The sequence below is a fragment of the Podarcis liolepis genome, assembly GCF_965112155.1.
Source record: "Podarcis liolepis genome assembly, chromosome: 4".
NCBI lineage: Eukaryota > Metazoa > Chordata > Lepidosauria > Squamata > Lacertidae > Podarcis > Podarcis liolepis.
In genome coordinates, this window is record NC_139558.1 from 28,535,737 (window position 1) to 28,561,097 (window position 25,361).

The 25,361-nt window shown below is 43.0% G+C and overlaps 1 protein-coding gene across 1 annotated transcript; it reads right to left on the minus strand.

Moving 5' to 3' along the window:
* Positions 1 to 886: 886 nt before the first annotated feature.
* GRTP1 (growth hormone regulated TBC protein 1) lies at positions 887 to 24,940 on the minus strand. Its single transcript, XM_083501336.1, has 8 exons — positions 22,707 to 24,940; positions 18,692 to 18,843; positions 14,632 to 14,790; positions 12,465 to 12,589; positions 9,335 to 9,431; positions 2,373 to 2,545; positions 2,075 to 2,260; positions 887 to 1,329 (listed from the first exon to the last, which is right to left on the minus strand). The coding sequence occupies exons 1-8, from the start codon at positions 22,763 to 22,765 to the stop codon at positions 1,240 to 1,242; spliced, it is 1,041 nt and encodes a 346-aa protein (XP_083357462.1). The 5' UTR covers positions 22,766 to 24,940; the 3' UTR covers positions 887 to 1,239.
* Positions 24,941 to 25,361: the final 421 nt, after the last annotated feature.

The following is a 25,361-nucleotide window of genomic DNA, read 5'->3' on the forward strand; positions in this document are numbered from 1 at the left end:
CCCTAGAGAAGCAGTTTCAGAAGATGAAAGAGCAGTTGGGTTTGCAGTGGACCAAGGTACCTACAGACAAAGGGAATATGTGGTGGGCTGTTGTGTAAATGCCTGGCAGCCATTGCCAGCACAGTGTACCTCACTCCTGCTGTGCTGGCGGCAGGCTACCACCTGCCTTTCCCCTGCCCCTCTGGCTTGCGGAAGCTGGAGCTGTATGGTGGCTTAGTCAGCTGTGGGATTGGAGGTTTCCTGCCCCTCAGCTGAGCAGTTTAAGGAAGCCCCACCCCCCCATCTTATGCAAGGGGGTGGGGGGGGGCTTGATCAACTGAGGGGCACGGATCAAGCCCCCATACTGCTCTTGCTCACGTGAGCCACAACGGCATGGGACTGGGCAATGTAGATTGGCTGCTGCTTCCTCCCCTAAGGTGGAGAGGAAGCAGCAGCCGAGATACATCATGATATCAGTAAATCATGGCATTTAGCTGCTGATACAGCACAATGTTAATGACCAGATATTGCCCAGCCTTACTTAACAGGCAGAGACCCTATATCATACAGTCGCAACAGGACAAAGCACACACAACTTAAAAGTTCAGAGGTGCAAATAGAAGCTGTGCTTGTTCTAGTAGCCATTCATTCGAAGATCTGCATACCAGATGGCTCCTAATCATACAATTGATTCCCAACACAAACAATTTATTTCAAGCGTCAGCCTACTCCGGGGGGGGGGGGGGAGAGATGCAGCAAAACCTCCCTGTGATCAATACATAGACCAAATTTGATTTTTTTAAGGTCAGCAGCATGCAGAAGCATACTGAGTATTTCCAGCTGCTGAAGATTCTTCTTAAATACTTCTGCTAGAGGTCTTAGGCCCATTTTACTATGCAAATTCAAGAAGAGGGGATTTCAAAATAGAATTTATTTTGCATTTTTATATTGATATTTATAAATCTGTGTAGTTAATTATTACAAAATCTTCTGAAGGTATGCAGTGCATTTGTTCAAAAAAAAAAAAAAAGGGTTACCACCACAGTGACCACATTTTATTCTCACATAACTTAAAGTTTTGTTTTTACAAAAAATAAAAATAATCAAATTACCCAGTTCAACACTTACTTGAAAGTCTGGAGAGAATTGGTCATGTCAATCAACACTAATGGAAACTGAAGAAATGGTGTATCAGTGGAATTAAGTGAAGAAATGTGCCCATTTTTTTGCAGCATTTTGTCTATTTTAAATATTGTCCATTTATGTCTGAGCAATCAGATTTGCTCTACAAGTTTCTCGTAGTTTCTCTATTGTAGCCATCCTCAGACTTCCAGGCTCTGTAAATATTTTCTAGAATTAAGAATTTACAAATTGTTAGTGTAAGTCAGGACACTCATTCTTTTTACAAGTGGGTTCTTCATTTTACATCCTTGAGTATTCCCATCACTATAATGGATCTTTCCCTTGGACAACATCAGCGAGGCTGGGGAGCCCAGGACCACCTCCATGCACACTGCCCAGGCTTGTGTCCCAGAGTGGTCACTTCAGTACTGCAAACTATAGGTCAGATTCAGACTTGCTCTTCTGTGAGCAGAAGGGAAGGAGATCCAGTGAAAATTCCCACCAGAGCAAAGATGCTGTCTCCCATGCGGCTCCAAAGGATCCCTTGAACATCTATTTGACAGCAGCATTACAGGAGATTAGAGAGAGCATCAGCAAAAAATTGCCTCAATCTCCTCTCTCTAGTGGTATGTCCTATAGCATTTGACCCACTGCTAGTTATTCCAACCAACCCAAGTTCAAGAGCACCATGAAGGACATTGAAGCAATACAGTTGTATCTTGGAAGTCTGTTCGACGTTCGAAAACCAAAGTGTGGCTTCCGATTGGCTGCAGGAAGGTCCTGCAGCCAATCGGAAGCACCACTGAACGTTCAAAAACTGGAAGAGTCACTTCCGGATTTTGATCATTTGGAAGCCAAAACGTTCAAGAACTAGGCTGTTTGACTTTGAAGGTACGACTGTATGCAGAAAAGCAACAGCAAATAAACAGCGTTTCTAGCCAGTTTATAGTTCTCTACAACATGGGGCGCCTACCTGCATGAAAGTGTGACACTCCGTTACAAATGGTCCTTTGGTGATCTCTTTAAATCTATCACAGATATCTGGGAAGTTGGTGGCTTCCAAAATGAAAGTTTGGTGGTGCTTAATTAGTGTTAAGGCCACACGAAATATTATTTTTGATCCCTCGTAGAACAAGCAGTCCCAAATTCGAAGTACAGTCTGTCAGAGAGAGGATTTTGTTTAAAAGGCATCACTAAAGCATGCATATAGCCTATGTCATTAACAAAAACAAAACCCACACAGCTAAAAATACCATCAAGTTCTCACTTGCCTCTACTGGAAGAATGTCAATGAACAAACATATAAACCAACGCGATACCAGCAAAGTCCACATGATGCCATGTTTCTCCATTAATTCTGCAACGGCAGGAACTTTCATTTTCACAAGCTCTCCAAGAACTTCTTGATCTGTTTTCAGACCCATCATTTCTGGACTATAATAATCTTTAAGAGGGGGGGAAGGGGGGAAACAAAAGCTAATCACCAAAATGATCAATTGCTATCATTCATTGAAAAGAAAAACAGTATATGGGGAAGGGAAAGAGCTCATTTTTCAAAAGGTAAAATTGCAGCATGTCTTTCCACTTCAAGAGTAAAGGGCTCAACTCCACATACTGTGACAGCTGTTAAGAGGGCTCAGATTGCGCTATAACTAGAAGAGGCTGTCAAAGTGCCCTGTGTTCCATGACTTGAGCAGACCCAACTCTAGATACACAAATGCACAGTTGACAGATAAACAGCTGTGTGTGACTATATGTGGTACCTTTTGGGATTTATCCTTCAGAGCATCTCAGGCCCTACCTATAACATGTGGGTCCACAAAACGTTCGAAGGCCACATGCAATTGTCAGAGTTATTTCAACACGAAAAGGTCTCAGTACGGCTCCATAAATCAGTGCCAGCCTTAGTATGATTTGTCACCACCGATAGTGCAATAGCTCCTCTCGCCTATTAAGTTCTGCAAGACTCACAGAAAACTCGGGGGAAGGGAGGGTTCTTACTTTGTGCACAATGATCAGGGGCGGCTGGTTGCAAGAATGGTTTTGTGAGCACTGGTAGTCATCAGAAACTACATTTGTGGGTCCCTGGGTCTCATTCTGGATGGGGTCCTGCCTGATAAGCCCTAGAGAAACTGCTCCAAGCTAATTCCCAGTCCATCACAGGCACCTGAAAATATAAAGTTGCTAAATGTAATTCAAGACTACAGAAACTGCTGTTGGCACCATCATAGGCTTGGGGGCAGGTGGCAAAAAAGTTGTCAGATAGGCAACCAAGTAATCCCATTCAAGTAATCGCCCCCCCTTTTTTTTACATAAACTCAGTACAGTGGTACCTCGGGTTAATTTGTTCCGGAGGTCTGTACTTAACCTGAAACCGTTCTTAACCTGAAGCACCACTTTAGCTAATGGGGCCTCCTGCTGCCGCCACACGATTTCTGTTCTCATCCTAAAGCAAAGTTCTTAACCCGAGGTAATATTTCTGGGTTAGCGGAGTCTGTAACCTGAAGTGTATGTAACCTGAAGCATATATAACCTGAGGTACCACTGTATTTAAAAGAAATACAGAAAATAAACAGATTTTCTTAAGGGAGCCTCTAGAGGGCACTCTGTAACTTGGCATAAGTCACTGTGAATCATGCTCAACATTAATCACTTGATCTGTGGACAGGGAGCAGCAGTTGCTGCTTTCAGTCTTCAGAGCAGAAAACGAATGGTAAAGCTCCCACAAGGCTAGCAGGGCATGTTTCCAAGCTGCTAAAAACTAGACTGAGGCTAGGCGTGCCATTATTGAGTTACTGTGCTTTCATGATCAGAAAATACTAGCACCAACTGAGCACAGAGGTCAACTAGAAATTAAAAGTTTTCCAAGTCTGTGCCCCAGTGTTATATGGATTCTCTCTGGCATCACTGCCACGCAGAGTGTGCCTTATTGCACATGGAATATTAACATCCAGGCACAAAACAGAAAGAGGGATGGCCCTTTCTGCAAAACAGGCAGTGTAGAATAACATATTTAAAACCAAACCACAACAATAAAAAACAGCAAAACTTGAGATAATAGTACAGTGGTACCTTGGTTTACACAAGGACACGGGTGGCGCTGTGGTCTAAACCACAGAGCCTAGGGCTTGCCGATCAGAAGGTCGGCGGTTCAAATCCCCGCGACAGGGTGAGCTCCCGTTGCTCGGTCCCTGCTCCTGCCAACCTAGCAGTTCAAAAGCACGTCAAAGTGCAAGTAGATAAATAGGTACCGCTTCGGTGGGAAGGTAAACAGTGTTTCTGTGCGCTGCTCTGGTTCGCCAGAAGTGGCTTAGTCATGCTGGCCACATGACCCAGAAACTGTACGCCGGCTCCCTTGGCCAATAAAGCGAGATGAGCGCCGCAACCCCAGAGTCGTCCACGACTGGACCTAATGGTCAGGGGTCCTTTTACCTTTACCTTGGTTTACAGTCTGGTTTGCATATGTTTTGGATTACAAACATGTCAAACCCGGAAGTGCATGTTCCGGTTTGCAAACTTTTTTTGTATTACAAACAAATTTGTTTGGAGGCCCCATTGGCGAAAGCGTGTCTTGGGTTACAACCTGTTTTGGTTTACAAATGGACCGCCAGAACGGATTATGGTTGTAAACCAAGGTACCACTGTACTGGAACTCGCAAGAGCCATTTGAATACTACCAAGCAGGGGGAGGGGGAGGCAGGCCTCACCCTGCAGAATTGATCACAAGACACAGTGCATGCACACCATTTGAATGGCAATGCCCATCAACTTTAGGGATGCCTGACCCCCAATATATTTTACTGGGGGCAGGTGAAGGGCCCTTGGCGTCTAGGAGTTGGCTCCTAGGGTACCAAGGAAAAGCCCAAAAATGAAGAATTGCTTTTACTCAGTGTTGGAAGATGACCAAGTAGAGCAGCAACAAAGATAAGGAGAGAGATTTCCATAGTCAAGGCGCCACTATTAAGAAAGCCTTACACCCAGTAGCTACCTATTTAAAGAATCAAAACCTATGAGTCAAGCCTATGATCAATGCTAGAAACAGATATGAAAGCTAGGAGCTAAATGGCACCTTAAACCTTGGTTATGGATGCAACAACAATATGTCTAGGTGTGCTTTTTTATAACAAGAATACAAAGCTGAAAATGAATGAACTGCTGCTAAAACATTACGTTCATTTTTCACATAGTCTGGTCCTTCCCCTGCCCACCCCCCTAATATTCTTAAGAGGGTCTCTTCCCCAGTCTTCAGAGAGTAGCTGGAAGTGAGGAGGCAGAAAAAGGTCCTCCTTTCTTACACTCTGCAGTTTTAATCCGAAATCTTAAGACGCAGTACTGCGCCCAGAGCTCAGAAACTGCCCACGCTAATTAAATTCCCTGTCACAAAATGCACCTAGAATAATGGGAGTTCTGAACACTGCCTATGATGGAGATCTTTACCAGTTGAGGCAGGCTCAAAAATGGTATGGTTGGTCTACTAAAAGACTATTATAGCACATCCAATTCTATGGAGTGGCTTAAGCTACAGAGACATTAACGTCTGCTAAGCAACAAACCATCCTGTGTGTGGGAACTAGGTAAAAACTCAAAGGGAATTATTTTCATGGCATATGCCAGGCTTCCTCAACCTCTGCCCTACAGATGTTTTGAGACTACAATTCCCATCATCCCTGACCACTGGGCCCTGCTAGCTAGGGATCATGGGAGATGTAGGCCAAAAACATCTGGAAGGCCTAGTTTGATGAAACCTGGCATATGCTGTCACCTACTGCAGCTCAGTGATTGGGGGAGGAGAGAGACTGATTCATGGCGGAGATAAAAAACTTAAAATTAACTGTGTCCTGTTTTTAACAATTCTAATCATCCTAAGTTAACTTGATTTATCCAGTTCATCAGTCAACTATGAACATGTCTAACTGAGATTTATCCAATGTCCTGTATTACCTGCATCTTTCCCTTCTATCTCGTCATTACTTTGCTTGCCATTCCCACAACTTCAAATATCACCTAATATAATCAAATATGATCAATTAAAATATGATGCATCCACACCAGCCCTGTGACATTCACGCTCCTTTGCTTGTGGACAGATTTAGAATGTCCAGTTCTTGGAGCAACCAGCCTTTGAAGTCATGAAATATCTGGAAGATTTGAGGAAGCAGGTTTTGTCATAGACCAAGTGAGTTGTATTCGACACTACAAAAAACAACAACACAAAATACACAGCTGCAATAGAGACAAAGGAAAGCTAGCTTACTTAAGTACCAAACCTGCATTTTACTGAAGTGGTTTTAGTATTTGTGTATCAGCTTGAAAGGCTGTTTGGGAAATTGTTGCAAAGTGATGTTGACGTGTTACTTAACCAATTGAATTAACTGCATTAACTTGCAATTACCGGGTGAAAACCAATGTTTTCACCTGGAAGAGTTCAATAGCTTTTGAGCCTCTCTCTCATGCAATTTATGATATAGTGCAAAGATATCCTTGTGAGACTGAAGCATAAGAAATTAAAGTGCGAGTGCTGGTCATTGTAGGTTTGCACTGGCATTACAAAACAGTTGAAGATCGATATGCCTTTGCTTCCTTTTTTAAAAATGGGTAAAAGTGCTCTAAGAGAGTATATTCCCTTATCCAAGTTGGAGAGAGAGAGAGAGAGAGAGAGAGAGAGAGAGAGAGAGCTGCTTTTCCCAATGTGCTGGACAGAGGTACGCTTTATACTGCTTCCTCTTAACTCACAATATACACCTCTGATTCAGACAACAGCTGAAAACTGCATCTGCTTCAGTACTGACGGAGGAAAAAGGCACGCGAGATCCCTATAGGGTTATGATGATGCTCAGGTTTGTGCATGCATTTCCCTCATCACTGGGACTCAGTATTTTCACACACACAGTGGCTTTTAGGGCTCACAGTTCAACAGAATTCTGCTTGCCAGATTTGCTTGAGTCTTGATATTACAATCTTTAATAAAGCATCAATAAAGTTGCAGCTGCTTTCTTGTCCTATGGGAGAGCCAGCGTGGTGTAGTGGTTAAGAGTGGTGGACTCGTAATCTGGTGAACCGGGTTCGCTTCCCCGCTCCTCCACATGCAGCTGCTGGGTGACCTTGGGCTAGTCACGCTTGTCTGAAGTCTCTCAGCCCCACTCACCTCACAGAGTGTTTGTTGTGGGGGAGGAAGGGAAAGGAGATTGTTAGCCGCTTTGAGACTCCTTAAAGGGAGTGAAAGGCGGGATATCAAGTCCAAACTCTTCTTCCAAACTCTTCTATGGACCAGTAATGAGATTTGCAGGGAATAAGGAATAAAGATTATAACGGCTATTGTGGACTTGTTCTCTGCCACAAATGGATTAAAAAGAATATCCAGAAATAGAGCATGGTGCAGTTCCCTGACCTTTTCTACTTTTAAATCTCCATCTTCAGATCAACAATGCAAAGAAGCTGAAGAATCATCTTTTGAAACACGGCATATGCATGCCCATTTAGACTTCAACACAAGGTTGCTGTACCCACTTTTGCAGGAAAGTTTTAGAAAAACTTTGGATGTTTAACTGGGAAAAGATAGCCCGAATACTTAAAGAAGTCAAAATGAAAATTGGCAAGTTGCAGTCTATATCCGGAAGATTCTAGCCCTCCAACAATATCCCCCAAACACACTTCTTCATTTTCTGCTACGTCAGTGTGTAGTGATTATTCACTCTTGTGAAGAAGAGATTAAGTGCAGCACTTGAGGACATGGGGGGGGGGGCTATTCCCCAATACTTGGCAGCCCAGCCAACTTATGAAAGATGTGCATTTATTCAAACATTTTTTAAAGGAGAAAGAATCAAGGCTATGCTTGCTTTCACACTTTTAGGAGCATTTGTTTAAAGGCATCTTTAAAGGCATCTTCTTCTCAGAACTCTCAAAACACCAAAAGCACCTCAATTGTCCTGTCCAATACTCAGGAACTGATCAAATTTCAAGGATGCTGCAAATAGATCTGTACAATGATTGAAATTCTGGATTCAGATCCAGCAACTTTGAACTCTCTGCTAGGTTGTAGTTACACATTTTCACTGTGAATTGCTTCTTGTTGGGTAGAGCAGAAAGGGAGAAGAGAGACCGCTATCTGGTGTCTTGAAAATCCCCATTATCTTTGGGATAATGGTTAATTTTCAGAAAACAAAAACAAGGGATGTAGCAAAAATAATTCAAAAGCAAACAAGACTTTCAAGATGTCAGAGGTTTTGTACCCCAGGCCTTCCTTCTAAAGACATGCTCTAAAAAAAAAAATAGATCTAGCAGTTCCAGTTCCAGTCACTGGAAGATGAATGAACCACTAAAGATTCCACTTCCTTTCTAAGAAGCATGCTTTAGCATTTTCCTATTGTACTACACCTTAACTATTTTAATTAACATGCAAATGGACAGAGGCCTGCAGAAGTGCTCTGGTTCAATTTCGCAGATTCTTTTTATGTAGGTTTTTACTTTCCTTGCTGCCTGCCTGCCTTTTGTAAAGGATGAGAAGTACAGCAAAACACCAACTATGCCTATGTCCAGACTGCAGCACTTTATATTGCAGGTGGGAGCTCACATGATAGAGAATGATGTACCATGAAGAAGACATTCCCCATATATAGATAGCCAGCATGTCAGAAAAGGCTAGGTGAGAAACATCTTCCAGGTTTTCTCAGTGGTACATGTTTTTTGGTATAGAGCAGTGGTTCCCAATTAGGGGCCCGGGGACCCCTTGGGGTCCATGGAACGCACCCAGGGGGGCCACAGCCCCACCCCTCGCCACCCACCGCAACTATTTGGGGGGGGGGCATTTTTGCATGGAAATATCACAAATTCTATGGTCTGTTTTAGCTCTGTGCAACTTTTCAATATATATCACTATCACACTCACTCACACACTCTCTCTCTGTGTATATATATATATAGTATAGGATGATGTTGTGATAGGACATAGGGCCTCTTAGGGAAGGAAATAACCCAAATGCCAAAAAAGACTAGGCTATGTGCTCTCAGTAAAAAGAGAAGAATATATCAACATGTATTTTGCTACGTATACAAAAGGGAAGTGTAAATAGAATGAATAGAGGAATGTGATTGCTATTTCCTACAGAGAACTGCTTTCAATGTAGTAATTGGGTAATTCTCTGGAGTTACGATATTATATGATTAGACTACCCATTTGATAGTCACTCTTACTTAGCTCAAACACAAAGATAGAGATGGTGGGAGTTTGACCTACCAGGCAATATTCGACCAATGAGAGCGTCTAATAACCAAAAGGATTCCTCTTCATTCCTTGTGATAAGAATCAGGTAGCCTGCTATGAAATTCATGCCCTAAAACACAAAGGAACAATTTATCTAATTAGCTTGATACAATGTTGACAAAAGTAATCTTAAAAGGAGCCAAGATAATAAATGCAAGGGGCAGAGGGAAGACCTAATGGTAATTCACGCTTATCAAGAGTCAGTTTTAAAAGTGCTGTGAGCAATTTCTTGCTGCAGATGCAAGAGTAAAACGCTTCAATTGCCAAGGCTACATTAAAAGGAAAATAATGTTTGGGCCACTTTGACTTTAAGATCACACAGACTTAAGTCTCCATTTATAGTTGTGCGAAGTCTAGAATTCCACTGCCTTGAATAATGAAGGATGAAAACTCTTTGAATGACCACAAATGAATGCATAAAACAGGGATGTGAATAAGCCCCGTTTTCATTTATTGTTATTTATTCATTTATATACTGCTTATATGCCAAAATGGCTCCCAGTTGTGTTTTTCATTGAGTGTTCACCCCAAGCACACTCCTTTACTTTGAGCCAATGATAATACTCAAACCTTTCCCAGAGTAATTAGGTGTGGTTTTTTTTAAATACCAGTTAGGAATTCTACAGCTGACTCCAGAATTACAGCCTGTTCATAGCTTGGCTATTTGAAGTATAACACACATAAGCAACACAGGAAATACAACTGCATTGTTTGGTTTTTGCATCATATGATGTAATGTTGTTTTATTTTTGTTTCCTTATATTTATGCCCTACCTTTCTTTCATCACAGAGCCAAAGGCAGGATGCATGTGCTCCCCCAGGCAGTCAGCCATGAACCAGAACCAGCTGAGTGCATCATCGCAAGCATTGTAGGTTTTTGGGTTAAGTAGTGAAATGGCAATTAACTCAATGATTTATGATGTGGCTAATTGGCATGGAGAAGAAAAAGCAGACAAAAGACAGTCTCTGGGCAAGAAATTGAATTTTTAATGCTGTCTGTGTGGTGGGGAAGAGTAGGATTGCATCAAGTTCATCGTAATATTAGTTCACATTTGACGGCAACCCTAACCCCATTTACCTGGGAGTTAGCCACTAATGGATTCAATAAGACTTACTTTTGAGTAGACATGGATAGGGTTGTGCTGTTATTTCTATTTCTGCAACACACATACACACAAACCCCACCATGAATTTCTTTTGCAGCCATCCTAGTCACACTCACAGCAATTGCTAGTCCCCAAGTCTGAAGTGTACAAGTTGTAAGATCGTTTTAAAACATTCATGGACACTAGTATCAATTGCAGTCTGTCAGATCCGGCCTTTGAATGCATCTCCTGTTTCATCTCTTTCTTTTGAAACCTCCCTGAACCTTTCACCAATCACTCTTCTTTACCATCTTCTTCCATGGAAAAGAACGAAGCTCTCTCATTTTTATTTCATAAACAATGCATCTGGTTTCAAGGAGGAAGATGGGGTGGGGGTGGGGACTGACTCCTGGATAAATGAAGAGTTGTCCCACAACTAGTAGCTCAGTTAATCCAAAATAGGTCCAGTTGTTTTGCTTTTTAATTCCAAGAATTCATAACCATCTGTTTGTGCCTAGTGGGCATGATTCAAAAACATTTGTTTCCAATTTTCCCTGAAATGTAAAAAAGCTAACAGATGCTGTAAACAGCAACAACAAAACCCTCTATTCTACTTTATGGGGGTATTTGCCCTCCAATTGTGAGGGTACGTTTTCAGCCCTCAGACTGCCAGCTTGCTCAACAATAGCAACCATGGTGACAGAGGGTTATTTGGCACTGCAACAAAAGAGTGCCCCTCAACAGACATTCATGGAGCAAACTAAATTGTACATGCCAGCATAAAAGCTCATGCACCGAAGCATAGTACTGCAGCGTACAATAGCAAGGCAACACTAACTTCAGAGTTCACAGCGATGTTTCTCAGGGAGTTAACTGTCAGGCACGTTAACATTACAAGCGTTAGGAAGGTCCTGTTGAAACACAAACTCGGGTGCCCCCGGTTCGCAAGCACTGTCCCACACTTGGTGGGTGTCTGAAAGGACTCAAAGCAATCTGCCCCCACCCCCCGGAGCGCTTTTTCCAGCAAGCAACCTTTTACCTTGCTGAAAAGGCTTTGCCTTCTTGTAAAGAAACGTCTAATTTTTGCTTTAAAAAGTCTCCCAACCAATGTTAAGGTTTACAGTGCATTTTAGAGAACAGTAGCAGCTCACTTTATACCTACGGCAGTTTGATATGCAATGATGGTGTAAGTTCGATAGGTATTGTCCGCATGTGAGGTGGTGCGAGGGTCTCTGAGCCTCTTGAGACTGGAAAGTTCCAAATAAAGGAGCAAACTGGAAAGTACTAAACTATGGTTCCAGTTACAGATAGGTAGCCGTGTTGGTCTGCCATAGTCAAAATAAAAAAATTCCTTCCAGTAGCACCTTAAAGACCAACTAAGTTAGTTCTTGGTATGAGCTTTCGTGTGCATGCACACTTCTTCAGATACACTGAAACAGAAGTTGCCAGATCCTTCTATATAGTGAGAAGGTGGGGAGGGGTATTACTCAGAAGGGTGGTGGGAATGGGAGATTGGCAGATAGCTGAGATGAGCCTGTTGACGACTCTTAACGACTGCAATAGGTCTTACAGGAAAAGGCAAGGGGTGAGAAGGTGAAAAATGGCTTAGTCATGTAACTCATTAGTCATGCAACTCATTACCAAACTTAAAACCATGAGAGACCTGGTCTGAACAGAGACATTGGATTCTTATCTCATTATACCCCTCCCCACCTTCTCACTATATAGAAGGATCTGGCAACTTCTGTTTCAGTGTATCTGAAGAAGTGTGCATGCACACGAAAGCTCATACCAAGAACTAACTTAGTTGGTCTTTAAGGTGCTACTGGAAGGAATTTTTTTATTAGTACTAAACTATGGCAAATTTAAGATATTGACTAAGGACTAAAATAGAAGGGTGAGAAGGTTAAGTGCATGAAATCTACATTTCTCAAATCTTGCATTGCCATCAAGGCCACCCAAGTTGTAAATGCTTCGCTTTAAAAGAAGCTCACGATTGCATTCCGAATGTTACATACCTGGCAGTATCCCACAGACTGATTATGGTGCCCATATGCCACTAATACGTTGTAGAGTGTCTTCTGTAAGCAGGGATCAGCAGTTTTGCGGAACCTTACATTATCCGGAAATGTCCTATTCATGTCTAAAATGTAAAAAAAAAAAAAAAACAACGGCAAAAATTTAAAATGTATCTATAAAGCAATATGATTCATGGACCAAAGTCTTGGGATCTGAAGTTGCCTTCTCACCCATGAACTCAATAGTTGACAACATGTTATCTATCTGGGATTCCCTGCCATAGGACTGATCAACAATACGGTTCTGTTGTCCTATTGAAAGGATCGAAACAGCCTTATGGATGCATGACTTGTGCGTAGGGGATGCTCAAATACAGATCTGAACAAGCTGAACAGGGTCATGATTTTAGCCCTGTCCTCAATATCAGGTTGTTGTTTTTAAACATCTGCACATTGAACATGGTTTTCTGTAAGGGAAGAAGATCAGCATTATAGGCTTTAAGAAACCTTTTATTCTTCAGCGATGCAGGCAAAATGCTATATATCTATAAACAGGGATGGTTGACTCTAAACAACTCTGAGGTAGACTGTAATTCACACCAGCTCATGCCATAATAAATTTGTTGTGTCGTTAAAGGTGCCACAACGGTGTGTCTATTTCATCTGCCGACTGTCCATGGATTTAACATTATCCCATCTCCCTCAGGACTGCAGAGAAGTCTTTTATTGTTTCTTTGCATTCCAGGGATTATCCTTTACAAGATTCCAACGACCTTGAATAATCACCATAGTTGCTTGCCTAGAACATTAACTATGTGGTGGTATCGCTGCAGTCAGCTTAATGTTTGTACTGTACTGCTTTTAAAGGGTTGCTGTACGCTGCCCTGATATTCTGAGAGGCTTGTTATACTTGCAGAAACTGGCATTTTATTCTAGAATCAACAGAGAAAGAGTATTCCCTCCCCCCAATATAATCCAAACATAATCTAGATCTAATGCGTTTGTTTATTTATTTATTGCCCCTGAAAAGCATTGCTTGTGAAATTTGTTTCACTCCAAAAATAAGAGTTCATTGCAGATCAGTTCTCTGTAACCCCCCAGTGTGAAAACCGATGTGAGCAGTTCCAGCAATGGGAACGGGGAGGCACCCACACCAGCCCAATGATGTTGTGGGTGAGCATCACCGCTTCCTTCTTCATTCACCTGTGGCATGCGCAGGGAGGGAAAGGCATGACTGATAAAGGGGAGAGTTTTAAAATGCATAGCCAGTAACCCTTGTGGACGACAGGATCTAGCAACAATCTAAACTGAAAGCAGCATGTTGAGGACAACCATGAATGATTCTGGACTGAGGAAAACTACATTTCTGTGCTATGAATGGGTCAGTGTATACACAACCTCACTTGAGACCTGTGGAGACACTGCTGGTACCAGTCTGGCAGACTATCAAGCCAAATAATCCATTTGAGCTGGAATATATATATATATATATATATATATATATATACACACACACACACACACACACACACACACACACACACACACACACAGAGTATGGTACCTCAAGTTAAGTACTTAGTTCGGTCCAGAGGTATGTTCTTAACTTCTTAACCTGAGGTACCACTTTAGCTAATGGGGCCTCCTGCTGCCGCTGTGCGAATTCTGTTCTCATCCTGAAGTAAAAAGTTCTTAACCCGAGGCAATATTTCTGGGTTAGCGGAATCTGTAACCTGAAGCGTATGTAACCTGAAGCGTATGTAACCCGAGATACCACTGTATATGCATAGGAATTGCCAAGAGAATGTCCCATACTGAACACAAACACCATTGCTTCTGCAAAGGGTCAGGTTTTCATTTGTCTCCAAAACCAAGGCACAGGTCCATAAAGGCACCTGGCAAAAACGTTTCTCTATAAGCCAAACCTTTGACTGATTAACATTCTATGGCATTTTAAATGCATTTGTGGGAGGGGCGCTACTGGTTTGTTTTTTTTGTTTTATTACGTATTTTGTGCCCTGATTTTGTGGCCTTCGGATGAAATACAATATACAAACAAACGAACAAATTCCCACGCTTGCCTCTCTATCCATGGAATACTTGGCTACAGGTTCCTTGGTAAACAGCAGACTAGACAGAACAACCACATATATGTTTAGATGCTAACCTGTCTTAATTGTGTCCACGAGTTTGTCATTTTTGTCTCCCTCAAGTAATTTCTGGTAGTATCCAGGGTTTTGCTCCATGTGGGACTGAGCACCACTCACCACCATCCAAACCAGTGCACGGTGCTCATTTGGAATGCCTTTCCTGATATAGCGTTTTACTGCAAAAGAAAAAGCACACCAGTTGATATTTCAAGCATTATTTTTTGGATACTTAAAATACAAAAAAAAAAAAAAAAACCCTGCAAGGGAAGTAAAAGGACATCAAGGTAACTAGTGTGGCAAGGACAACCCAGTCACTGATGGGCGGGGTACAAATGAAATTATTATTATTATTAACCAGCAACTGCTGATCATTCCACAAACAAGAGCTTGAAACCAACATTTGTGTGACCTTAGTAAGAAAGGTAGGAAACTTCTGCGACAAGAGGAAAACACAAAAAGCAGGCAAGTGCCATGACCACAAAAATCCTGAGAGGTAGTTTGTGCGTATCATGGAGAAGGGCAAAAAGGAGGCGATTTGTTTATTTATTCCCATCTTTTTCTACCTTCCTTTATTTATACCCGCCATGGAAGGAGCACTTGTTTCAACGTGGGCTATTAGTACAACCAAACACTCCTGGGTTTTCCAGGTTAATCGTTTTTTAAGTTGATTAGTATACCTTCTTTTTTAATACTTTTTAGCTTTCCAAAACGTTTTACAGATTCTAAATGATTGTACCCGCACCCTACTTGTGCTGATCTATGACTGTAATAAAGATCTGATTGACTAAGTCAATTAGGAATATGAAAATCTCCCTACAATTCTAAAATAAATTAAAAATCTGGCTCAGAAAATGCTGCCAATATTCCGATAGCCAAACGATTCCCATTTACAAAAAAAGGATTGGGGTGGAGAATCTATTCATGCATTTTTTTTGTGTGTATGGATATTACAGTATATGGATATTAAGCAAAGCACCATATTTGAATATTGCTTCCACAATGTCTCTTGCATTTGCAGCTAACCCTTTCCCATCACGGCTATTGATTTTAAAAGTAAAGCTAGCTTAAAACACAGCTCAATCAGATGCTGCAATCGGATATAGCCTCATGACTTTGGTAGACAGTGGAAGGGGAATGCAACCCTGAGGTTACATTATTCTTTAATGTTGTTGTTGTTGACAGCAAAGCCACGAGTCCAGGGCCGGCCATACCATGATGTAGAGTGAGGCAGCTGCCTCAGGTGGCAAATTCAGAGAGCTGGACATTGGCTAGAAAGGTGTGCCATGTGGTCTGCCCTGCAGCCTCTAAGCTAGCTTCCTGCCCTAGCATGGCTGGCACACCAGTGACACAACCCGCCTCAGGCGGCATGCTCCTCCCACCCCACCAGGGTGTGGGTCCAGATCTGTGGTGATGGGGAAGCATCTATGGCATGCCTCAGGTGCCAGAGGCCTTGGGCCAGCCCTGCAGAGGCCTATAATGAGGAAAAGTAAATTTAAGTCATGGAGGCCATGCATTCCTTTCTCAGATACTGTCCTTCATCTGAACATCACAAGGTTGAGAGAGAGAATGTCTATAAACCACAGCAACTCCCCCTTCCCAGCCCTCAAGTCTGCCCTGACGCTGCCCTGAGTATCCAGGTGGGCACAGCTGTGTGAGACCAACTCCCTTCTGCTCGCTTACCCAGGTTTCAGTGATACGGACCAGACCAACTTCCTCATCTATAATCAGTGGTGTAGCGTGGGTTGTCAGCACCCGGGGCAAGGCAAGTAATTTGCGCCCCCTAACCCGTGGATTTTAGCAGGGGGCAGAGAGCTGCGAGTGTGAGCGCACGCCCCCCAGATGTTGCGCCCGGTGCGGCTGGCCCCCCTGCACCCCCCACGCTACGCCACTGTCTATAATCAGAGCATGGAAGAGGGATGAGGGAGGTCTTACTCAGAGCCAGCCTGGCATTCAGCAACTGAAGTCATAGACCTAAGGGCTGGCTGAAGGGACAACAGCAATTCCCCAGGTTCGAGGAAGGGCTAGCACACAGCATAGTCACCAGCAGCCTGTGCTGTGTGCCTCTCACCTGGCGTGCCCCACTTCCCCCTACCCTGAACCACTGTGACTGGAGGCCCCTGTGTTCTCTCCAGTTCCTCTCCTCCCAGACACATCTGACTTCCCTCAACAAAAACAAACAACAAAAACAAACCCACACAAATTTAAAACAGTTAAAACAATTGTTAATTGTAGCAGGCTCTGCTTTTGAAGCTGGTGTTGCAGCCGGGAGATATACTATTGTATACCTCTACAATCTATCTTTTCAGTGTGCTTTTTAAAAAATGAAAAATGTGTGTATACGTAGGGGAGAGCAGAAGAACCCAAAATACCTCTCAAACTGTTCTATTTTGGGTTTGAGCCAACTTCTACCTACACCCATTAAGGATTACAAAATTAAAACTTTATCAATAATCTTTTAAGGAGATGGTGTGTTTTTTTTTACTTTCAGTTTAAATGGAAGCCAAGTTTCACAAATTTAGCTCAGTGCTGGGGCAATGCCACCTGGGGTGCCTAGAATATTGTGCTGGAATTTAGAAAAGATGTGTAGAGCCAGCACCTAAAGAGACACAGGCGCAGAAAATATTTAAATATCTTGCCAGCTCTGATTAGCTTAATCACTTTCCAGTTTGGCAATAAGCCAGTGGTTGGGCCTAATTATGATAAACAGCCACTAATAATCAGTGGCATCTTACTCGCCCAACTGGTTATAGCAGTTTCGTATGTACAGGAAAACTGTATAATTGCAAGTTACTTGTTACCATTCCAGCAGTAAGTTGCAATTGTGCAAACACCGAGTCATGAACTCGCCCAGTTCTCTTCACAGAGGAATAAGTTACGCATACCTGACTGTGAAATTCCCCTTTTCCTATTCAGCCCATGAAGGCTTTGAATATGCAAACGTGAAAATATTTTAATTAGCTTCAGTGTCATGATTCGTCCTCAAACTTTGTCCTACTCACTAAACTCACTAAATGAGTTTGATCTCATTAGCTTGGATTCCACCTTCATGACCAGAGTCCTGTTCCAAGGAATGGGGCCCTTTCATATCCTCTTCCTGCTGAATGCCCTATGTATTTCCTGAAAATCTGCCCCCAAGTGTTGGGGAACCTTCTAGAGCAGTATGAGAGGCAGCACAGGGGGAATCTGCAACCACCACCACCAACCACCACCAACAACCATAGACTAAGAAGAAGTGCCTTGTTGTTCATCTTGGAGGAACTTTGGAATCAATAGATATTCGGAATGATTGATTAATTAATTAAACTTGATTTTATTGCTTCAGCTTCAGTAATGTACATTTAAAGGAACAAGCTTCTATACTTCCTTTCAGCATTTACATTTGCTTTTATAATGACGCATTTGAAAACCTACATTTCCAAACATGCCATATTTAAAACATGGTGAGGGAACAGAGACGCTGGAGAGAAAAAGAGTGTTTCTATTCACGGCAACTCACTGTGCTGCATTTGCAACAAGTAGCTGCTCCTACCAAACATCCGTAGTAGCCAACAGATTATTTCTTACAAGGACAGAATTTACGTAGAAATGAAAGCAATTAATCAGCGATCAACTGTCAAAAACAGGGGTTACCCTCCTTGCAGTTTCCCCATAAACTCTATTCATTTGGGCTGTAATTTGTATGCCTGCTTACCTGGGAGTAAGCCCTACTGAATTCACTAGAACAGGCTTCCTCAACCTCAGCCCTCCAGATGTTTTGAGACTACAAATCCCATCATCCCTGACCACTGGTTCTGCTAGCTAGGAATCATGGGAGTTGTAGGCCAAAAACATTTGGAGGGCCAAGGCTGAGGAAGCCTGCACTAGAATATACTTCAGAGTACATTTGTATAGATTACATTGTTTGTCCAGAAAGAATCAAAGTAAAGTCTGAAGTGGGGTAGGTGTAAGACATTGGCACTACAATAAATGTGAAAACAATGTCCACCTCCCCCTATTGAAAAACTCCTATTGAAAAGATTCAAGCAAGATTTCATACAGGAGAAGGAAACAAGGAACAGCTTCATATTGGAATATTACCTTTTAAGCTTTTCGGTACACCGCGGTTACCCTTTAAAAGCTTGGACCATTTAATTGCCCTCCTAGTGAGTATCACTAGGTATCTAGAAAAAAAATCTTCATATGATGTATAGTCAAAGTTTGCTGGCCTTTCAAACCCATACGGATCCACTCTGCAATAGAAGGGAAATCATTGTACACACATATTAGTTTTATGTAGTTATATAAACTTCACATACCTAAATTAAAACTTTTTCCCCCCAGAAATGCAGCTTAGAGGGAGGAAAAACTGGACTTTAAAATGTCAGAATGAAAAATGTTTTATCGACTGGAAATGCCAACACGGGCTCAATAAACCTTCCAGAAGTTTAGAAGATGTGTCTGCTTTTGTAGACACCCAGCTAACACCCATTAGCTTTGGTGGTGGTTGATGCTAATTAGGACTGATAGGGAAGAAGACGAAGAGGCCAACAGTAGGTGGAGCCAGAACAAATGACAGGAAGAGCAAATTTAGTTTTGCCCCCATCATCCTCCCTGCTGAGTCTACAATGGCAACACTAAGGAAGGTTACAGTTGGTTCTACCCTGAGGGATAACCAGCCTCATATAACCAACATGCTTAAGTCTAATTAATGCATGAAAGGGTTCATGCCATAGAGTATGTGGCCCTGCCAGGCTTAGCTAGGTCACTCCCCTTGGGAGGAAGATAATTGGGCCTACTGCTGTACCTAAGTAGACCCCAGAAGCTCAACATGCGAGGTCTGAGCTAGTTGCTCCAAGATCAGACCACATGGCTCTAGTAAGCCTCTTTTGAGTTTCTATACCAGAGATTTAGGAACTTTCAGCAGTGTAACTAAGCCAAGTTTTACTGCCTATGCTTTTTAAATGCTGTGTGGAAAAGCACATGAACCTAACCTTTGGAGAGTTTAACTTACCAAGTTTGTGGACTTTTTCTATGCTAAGGGAAGAGGGGGACTTTGGAAGGAACTTAGAAGGACATATTTTAATGATCTATTTCACACTTTACTTTCCTGAGTATTTTGTGATTTTTATGTCTGCTGGAGTTCTCTCACCAAAGAGTACTTGCCCCAAACGTGGATCTTGGCATCCAGGGAATTCTTTTACATACTTATTTTTTCCTTCCAAGTAACACTTTCAACCTATCTTATAGGGCTGTTGTAAAGATTACACTGTATATAAAGCACATTATAACCTGGTAATTATTTTTATCTAACCAGGACATTAATGGACCATTTATACAGAGTAATATCATTGGATGTTCTGTAATTTTAATCCTGATTATTTTTCTTTTTATTAGTACTTGTTACAAATCAATGATCTTTTCAGTGACCAGAGTTTTACCTCAGTTTTACAGTCATGGTTTACTCAGGCAAGTGATAGCACACTCTTGCAGAGAGTAGACAAGGCCTTTTTCAGGTCACTTGTGTGTTTTGCATTAAATTCTGAACCTCATCAAGCTCTGTATAATGGGACCAATATTGATTTACATGGTTGCTTATCTAAATGCATACATAAGGCAGGTCAATCAATCCATTTTCCGCTCCCTTTACCCTCTGGCTATTAGCTGCTTGAAAACAGACAAACGAGAGAATAAAGTATCACCGCTTAAGACATTTCCAATAAATTGTATCAGTTTCACCATGTACTTATAAAGGGAAATGTTCAGCTACAGGACATGCGCTTAAGTGCCATTGGTTTCGACTGAACTTAAGCATGCATAACTGTGCAGATTTAATCACTGCAAAAGTTCAGGAAAGCTCAGCGCTTCAGCACAAACAAGTTGTATATTTAGCATTCAAACGCAAAAGGCACAACTTTCTCAAGCCTCCCAGAAAAGAAGGCATGGGACTTTGGATAATAATGTAATTCTTAAAAAGTACTCTTCCAAAAGAGATGGCCACAATACCTCCTAATTGCTCAACCACAATTTATACATACAGCAGTGTGGGTGAGCAAGCCTTTCCTGGACTGCACTACTAATACAATATGTTTCTATGCTGCACAGTTAAAAAAAAAAAGTATCACACTGTGTTTCCTTGTAACTTAAGACTTCATGTTTCCACATTCCATTTGGTCTTTTCAGCCCTGCTGGGAGGATGGCATTCAAACAAGCCAGGTTCCAACTAGAACCCCATCATTCTGCCCAAACACTGAGGTCCAGCGCCAAGGGCCTTCTGGCAGTTTCCTCCCTGCGAGAAGCAAAGCTACAGGGAACTAGGCAGAGGGCCTTCTTGGTAGTGGCACCCGCCCTGTGAAACGCCTTCCCATCAGATGTCAAAGAGATAAACAACTACCTGACATTTAGAAGACATCTGAAGGCAGCCCTGTTCAGGGAAGTTTTTAATGTATGACATTTTAATGTATTTCTAATCTTTGTTGAAAGCCCCCCAGAGTGGCTGGGGATGCCCAGCCAGATGGGCGGGGTACAAATAATAAATTATCATTATAGAATCTGAAGTGGTACAGCTCAAGAGAAAAGCTTTTATTAGTGTCAGTGGCAGCTCTTGGGGTGTCAAATTAAAAAAACCAGCGCCTCTCATGCTCCATTCTAAATCGCAGCTATGGCGTCCCCAAGGCTCCATGCCTAACTGCTTGCGCTCTCCTAAATCTGCCTCTGCTACTGTATTGTATAAACGGCTGTGCCTGATAATATGCACCAGGACAAAGAACACTGCAGTGGCAGTGTTACTCTGAATCCCAGTTGCTAGAATTCACAAGTGGGGAGAGTGTGCTGTTGAACTCAAGTCCTGCTTGTGGACTCCCCATAAGCCTCTGGTTGGCCACTGTTGAGAACAGGATGTGGAACAATCATGGATCTTTCATCTGGTCCAGCAGGGCGGCTCTTCTTATGTTACTTCCTTGCATAGCCATTAGCCACTGTCAGGTGATAAACAGGGAAATGATGGCCAGCCCATCCTTGATGTCTCATTTATCTCTCTGCAGAAATTCCACTGAGCCTTTTTTCCAGCTACAAGGAAATTTATAAACATAACTTCCATCTAGACAGTATTCAGCCTTTCCATATTCTCCAATGATTACCAACCTCTGCACTCTTTTATAATATTTTTGTGTATATATATATACAGTACTACAGTACACAAATTGTTTTGATATTTCTTATAGTAACAAGGGCTTGTTTAAAGTATTTTAGACAGCCTTTCGGGACAGAGTCTATTATAGTTTTAAGTTTTATTTTACAAATTAAGCGTTTTCCTAAAGTTCTATGTGGCAATAACAATAGGGATGATGGGGGGAGGTGTTGGGGAGAGATTTCAAAAAATAAATCTCACTATTTTATGAAGTTAAGATGCTAATAAGTGTAAAGAACTGAAATAAATTAATTTTCAAGTGGATTGGTTTGAAAGCAGAAAGAAAAGTTCATTCTTTCCATGTAACCTTCCAAAGGGAGCAGGTGTTTACTGTGGCAGCTGTAAACGACTAATAATCCTGGCAGTGAAAGGTTAGTTTTATTACAAGAAAACCCGAAAGAGAGTGACAAATCAAGATCTTTGGTAACAGGGTTTTGAAAGTTTAATTATTGGGGGGGGGACACAATGTAGCTAGCTTAATTAACTTATCCACTGAATTAAACAGCCGTACCAACACTGCCAACTGAAACCTGAAGGGCAAAAATAACTGCCCCACTGTGTACTCACTAACCAAAGGGGAATTCATGCGATACAAACTTTAGCTGAAAACCACAAGCAAGAAGCGCTTTCAGTAGGGAATGGGGCACTCCCAGCATCGATTTACCCCAAACGTAAATAAGTTTTCAGGGTTGCCTTTCTCAAGCAAATCCTGCAGCTGCTGTGGTTTTTTTTTTTTTAAAACTTCCTGTTGTATCACAGATACACCTGAGGGGCCACTTAACACCAACCCAGGAAGATACATGTATTTACGTTTGTGGCATGATATATACAGAGATTGTTACTATATAGAATATTAAAGGAACACACACAAAAAGCAGGAGGGCAAGCCAAGAGCGCTCTCCATTATTCTGCAAGGGCGCAACCTACCTGTGGACGTTGCTCTCGCGGTTCTCGCGCTTCGCCCGCCGCTCTTCCTCCCCGTCCATGGGAAGGGAGTACGCCGGGTTCCTCCAGCACAGAATGGTCGAACCCCCGCCCGGCCCGGCGCGGCCTCGCCGCTGCTGCCTCCTCCTCCTCCTCCTCTTCCTCCTCCCCTTGCTGGAGACGAGTCAAAGTCCCACCACTCTTATCAAAGGAGAGCGCGCCTCCTCCCTCTTCTTACGCTCCGAAGTTGTCTGCAAAAAAAGTGCCTTTGGCGAGGTGGGAGGGAAGGGAGCGGGCGGTTTCCAGAGCAGGGCAGCCTGCAGTAGAAAATGTGTTCACATTGGAGGGGGGGGGTGGGAGGAAAAAGAAGCGTCTCCAAAGTTCCACAGCGTCGCCCTTCAAGGACGGGGAACAGAGCGGCGCGCGGAGCTTATCCCCTTCTGTCTGCGCTTTTTCAGACCAGTCTGTTTTCTCCCCCCCGCGCCCGTGAGGGAGAGTTTAGCTTATTTGTGGCTCCCACCGCCAGCCGCGTTGGGAATTGCGCCTCCTTAAGGACAGCGCTGGGGCAAACGGCTCCTGAGGTAGGGCGATTTAGGAGCGCAGCTGAGAAGCCTCCCTTTCCCCGGGTGGCTGAGCGCGCGACTGGCTCCTCCTCAACCTGCTGCTTCGCTCCTTCTTCGCCTCGGGTTGCGCGCGCACCTCCCCATAAAAACCTTGGGGAGGAGAAGGAATCCTCTCCCCCACGTTCCTCTTGCTGTTCGTGTTGCCGGCAGAGGAGGCGGCGAGCCAAGCGGGGAGGGAAGCCTCACCCAGGGCAGTGAGGGCAGCGTTTCAGTTTGCAGCAAGGCGGAGGGCCGGGACTCGTTTTCCGTTTTGGAGCAGGTGCAGTGGGAATAAAGGAAGCAGCCGCGTGCATTCCTCTCGTGGGTCAGCGCAGCCGGTCCACGCACGTGCCAGAGCAAAGGGTGTGACCTCAGCTCCCTAATTCCCATGCACGCCCTGCTGTAACACAGCTTTATAACAAAGTATGAGCGCATGCAAACAACTGCACCTTTGCTTCCCTGTTTACCCCTGCCTCACTTCCTCCAGCTGTTTGCTTTAGACTGTAAGCTCCTAGGGGCAAGGACCTGTGCTCTTAAAGCAACACGCACCCTAGGGACATTATAAACAACAAACACGTCGACATCTACGCCCCTGGAAGTAAGCCCTATTGAAATGGGTTTGAGGCATTTACTTCTGGGTAGGAATTGGACGGAAACCTGTGTTGGTCTGTTCCTACATGCCAGATTCCTTGTTGGGGACTCTGTTGGCGGGATTTTATTCTATTTAGTTAGTTATTAAATTTGTATACCGCCCTATACCCATATATCTCAGGGCAGTTCACAACATAAATCATACACTTGTTGGCTTTGGTGGCATGTGAGGGTTTCCTGCAGATTTTAAACAGAGGTAACTTGGTACACTCACCGTTAAGAAAGATGGCAAAATGGCTCAGTGCATCTGGCTGTTAACCAGAAAGTTGGTGGTTCGAGCCAACCCAGAACAGGATTCCTGCATTCCAACTCTACACTTCTATGGAAGATGAGCAGTCTATGAAAGAAGCTTACACCAGTGGCTACTCAGCTGAGTGGCATAACTTCAGAAAAGGATGTATCACTTAAGAATATTGAGTGTATCTGCTTCCTTGAACAGAATGAGCTGCAAAGGTGCAGTTATCTGTGAGTACCCCTTTCTGATGTTATGTTGCTCATCCGAATAGGCTGCTTATGATGGCCACGTGACCCGGAAAAACTCTGCAGACAAACGCCGGCTCCCTCAGCCAGTAAAGCGAGATGAGTGCAGCAACCCCAGAGTCATTCATGACTGGACTTAACTGTCAGGGGTCCTTTACCTTTTTTTTAAAAAAATGTAGTTTCCACCTAACAGCTAGCCAAATAGGGATTCAATTGTTTTGGGGGACCACTTGGTAGAAAGGCCAATCCCTGGTGGGATTTGAACACAGGACTTTGCCTCTCCGAAGCCAAGATCCCACAGAGTCACAAGTGCTTCAGATAAGAAGCAGAAGCTGAAGGAAGGGGCTGCTTGGAATGGTTGCTGTGCCTGTAGTCTGAACCCGAGATGCTGCCTGCGGAGTAGAACATACAGATCCCACTAAAGAAATTCATTCAACAGAGAACCCATTTTCCACTTCCTCCTCCTTTTGTGAGTCACTGACCCAGTAGATGCTGAACTATACTGCTTTGGGGTTTTTTTTGTATCCAAGTTTCATGCTTCTGGCAGAGTGTCGGCTCCAGGGTTCTTGCCCAAATCACATGGGATTAGGTTGATCAGGGAGTGTCTCAAGATCAGTAAGAGCTAAGATTGTTTTTTTTAAGTAGCTTAAGAATTTCCCCGGCTCTAAAATAGATGACCTCTAAATAACAGCATTTCACTAACACTAAAAGCAGAGCCGTTTAAGCTTCTGTGGGGCAAGTTAAGGACCCTGAGCTATCTTTCTGTGTGAGGGTTTACACACCCAGAACGGTCTGTACGATAACAAGGATTAGTGAGATCTCTACTATTGCCAATTTTTTTTTTTAAGTGAAATCAAAATGTGACTTAACGTTTTGACTTGCATGCTTTTCTTTGTCAAGCTCAATTAAAAACTCTTGCATTGAC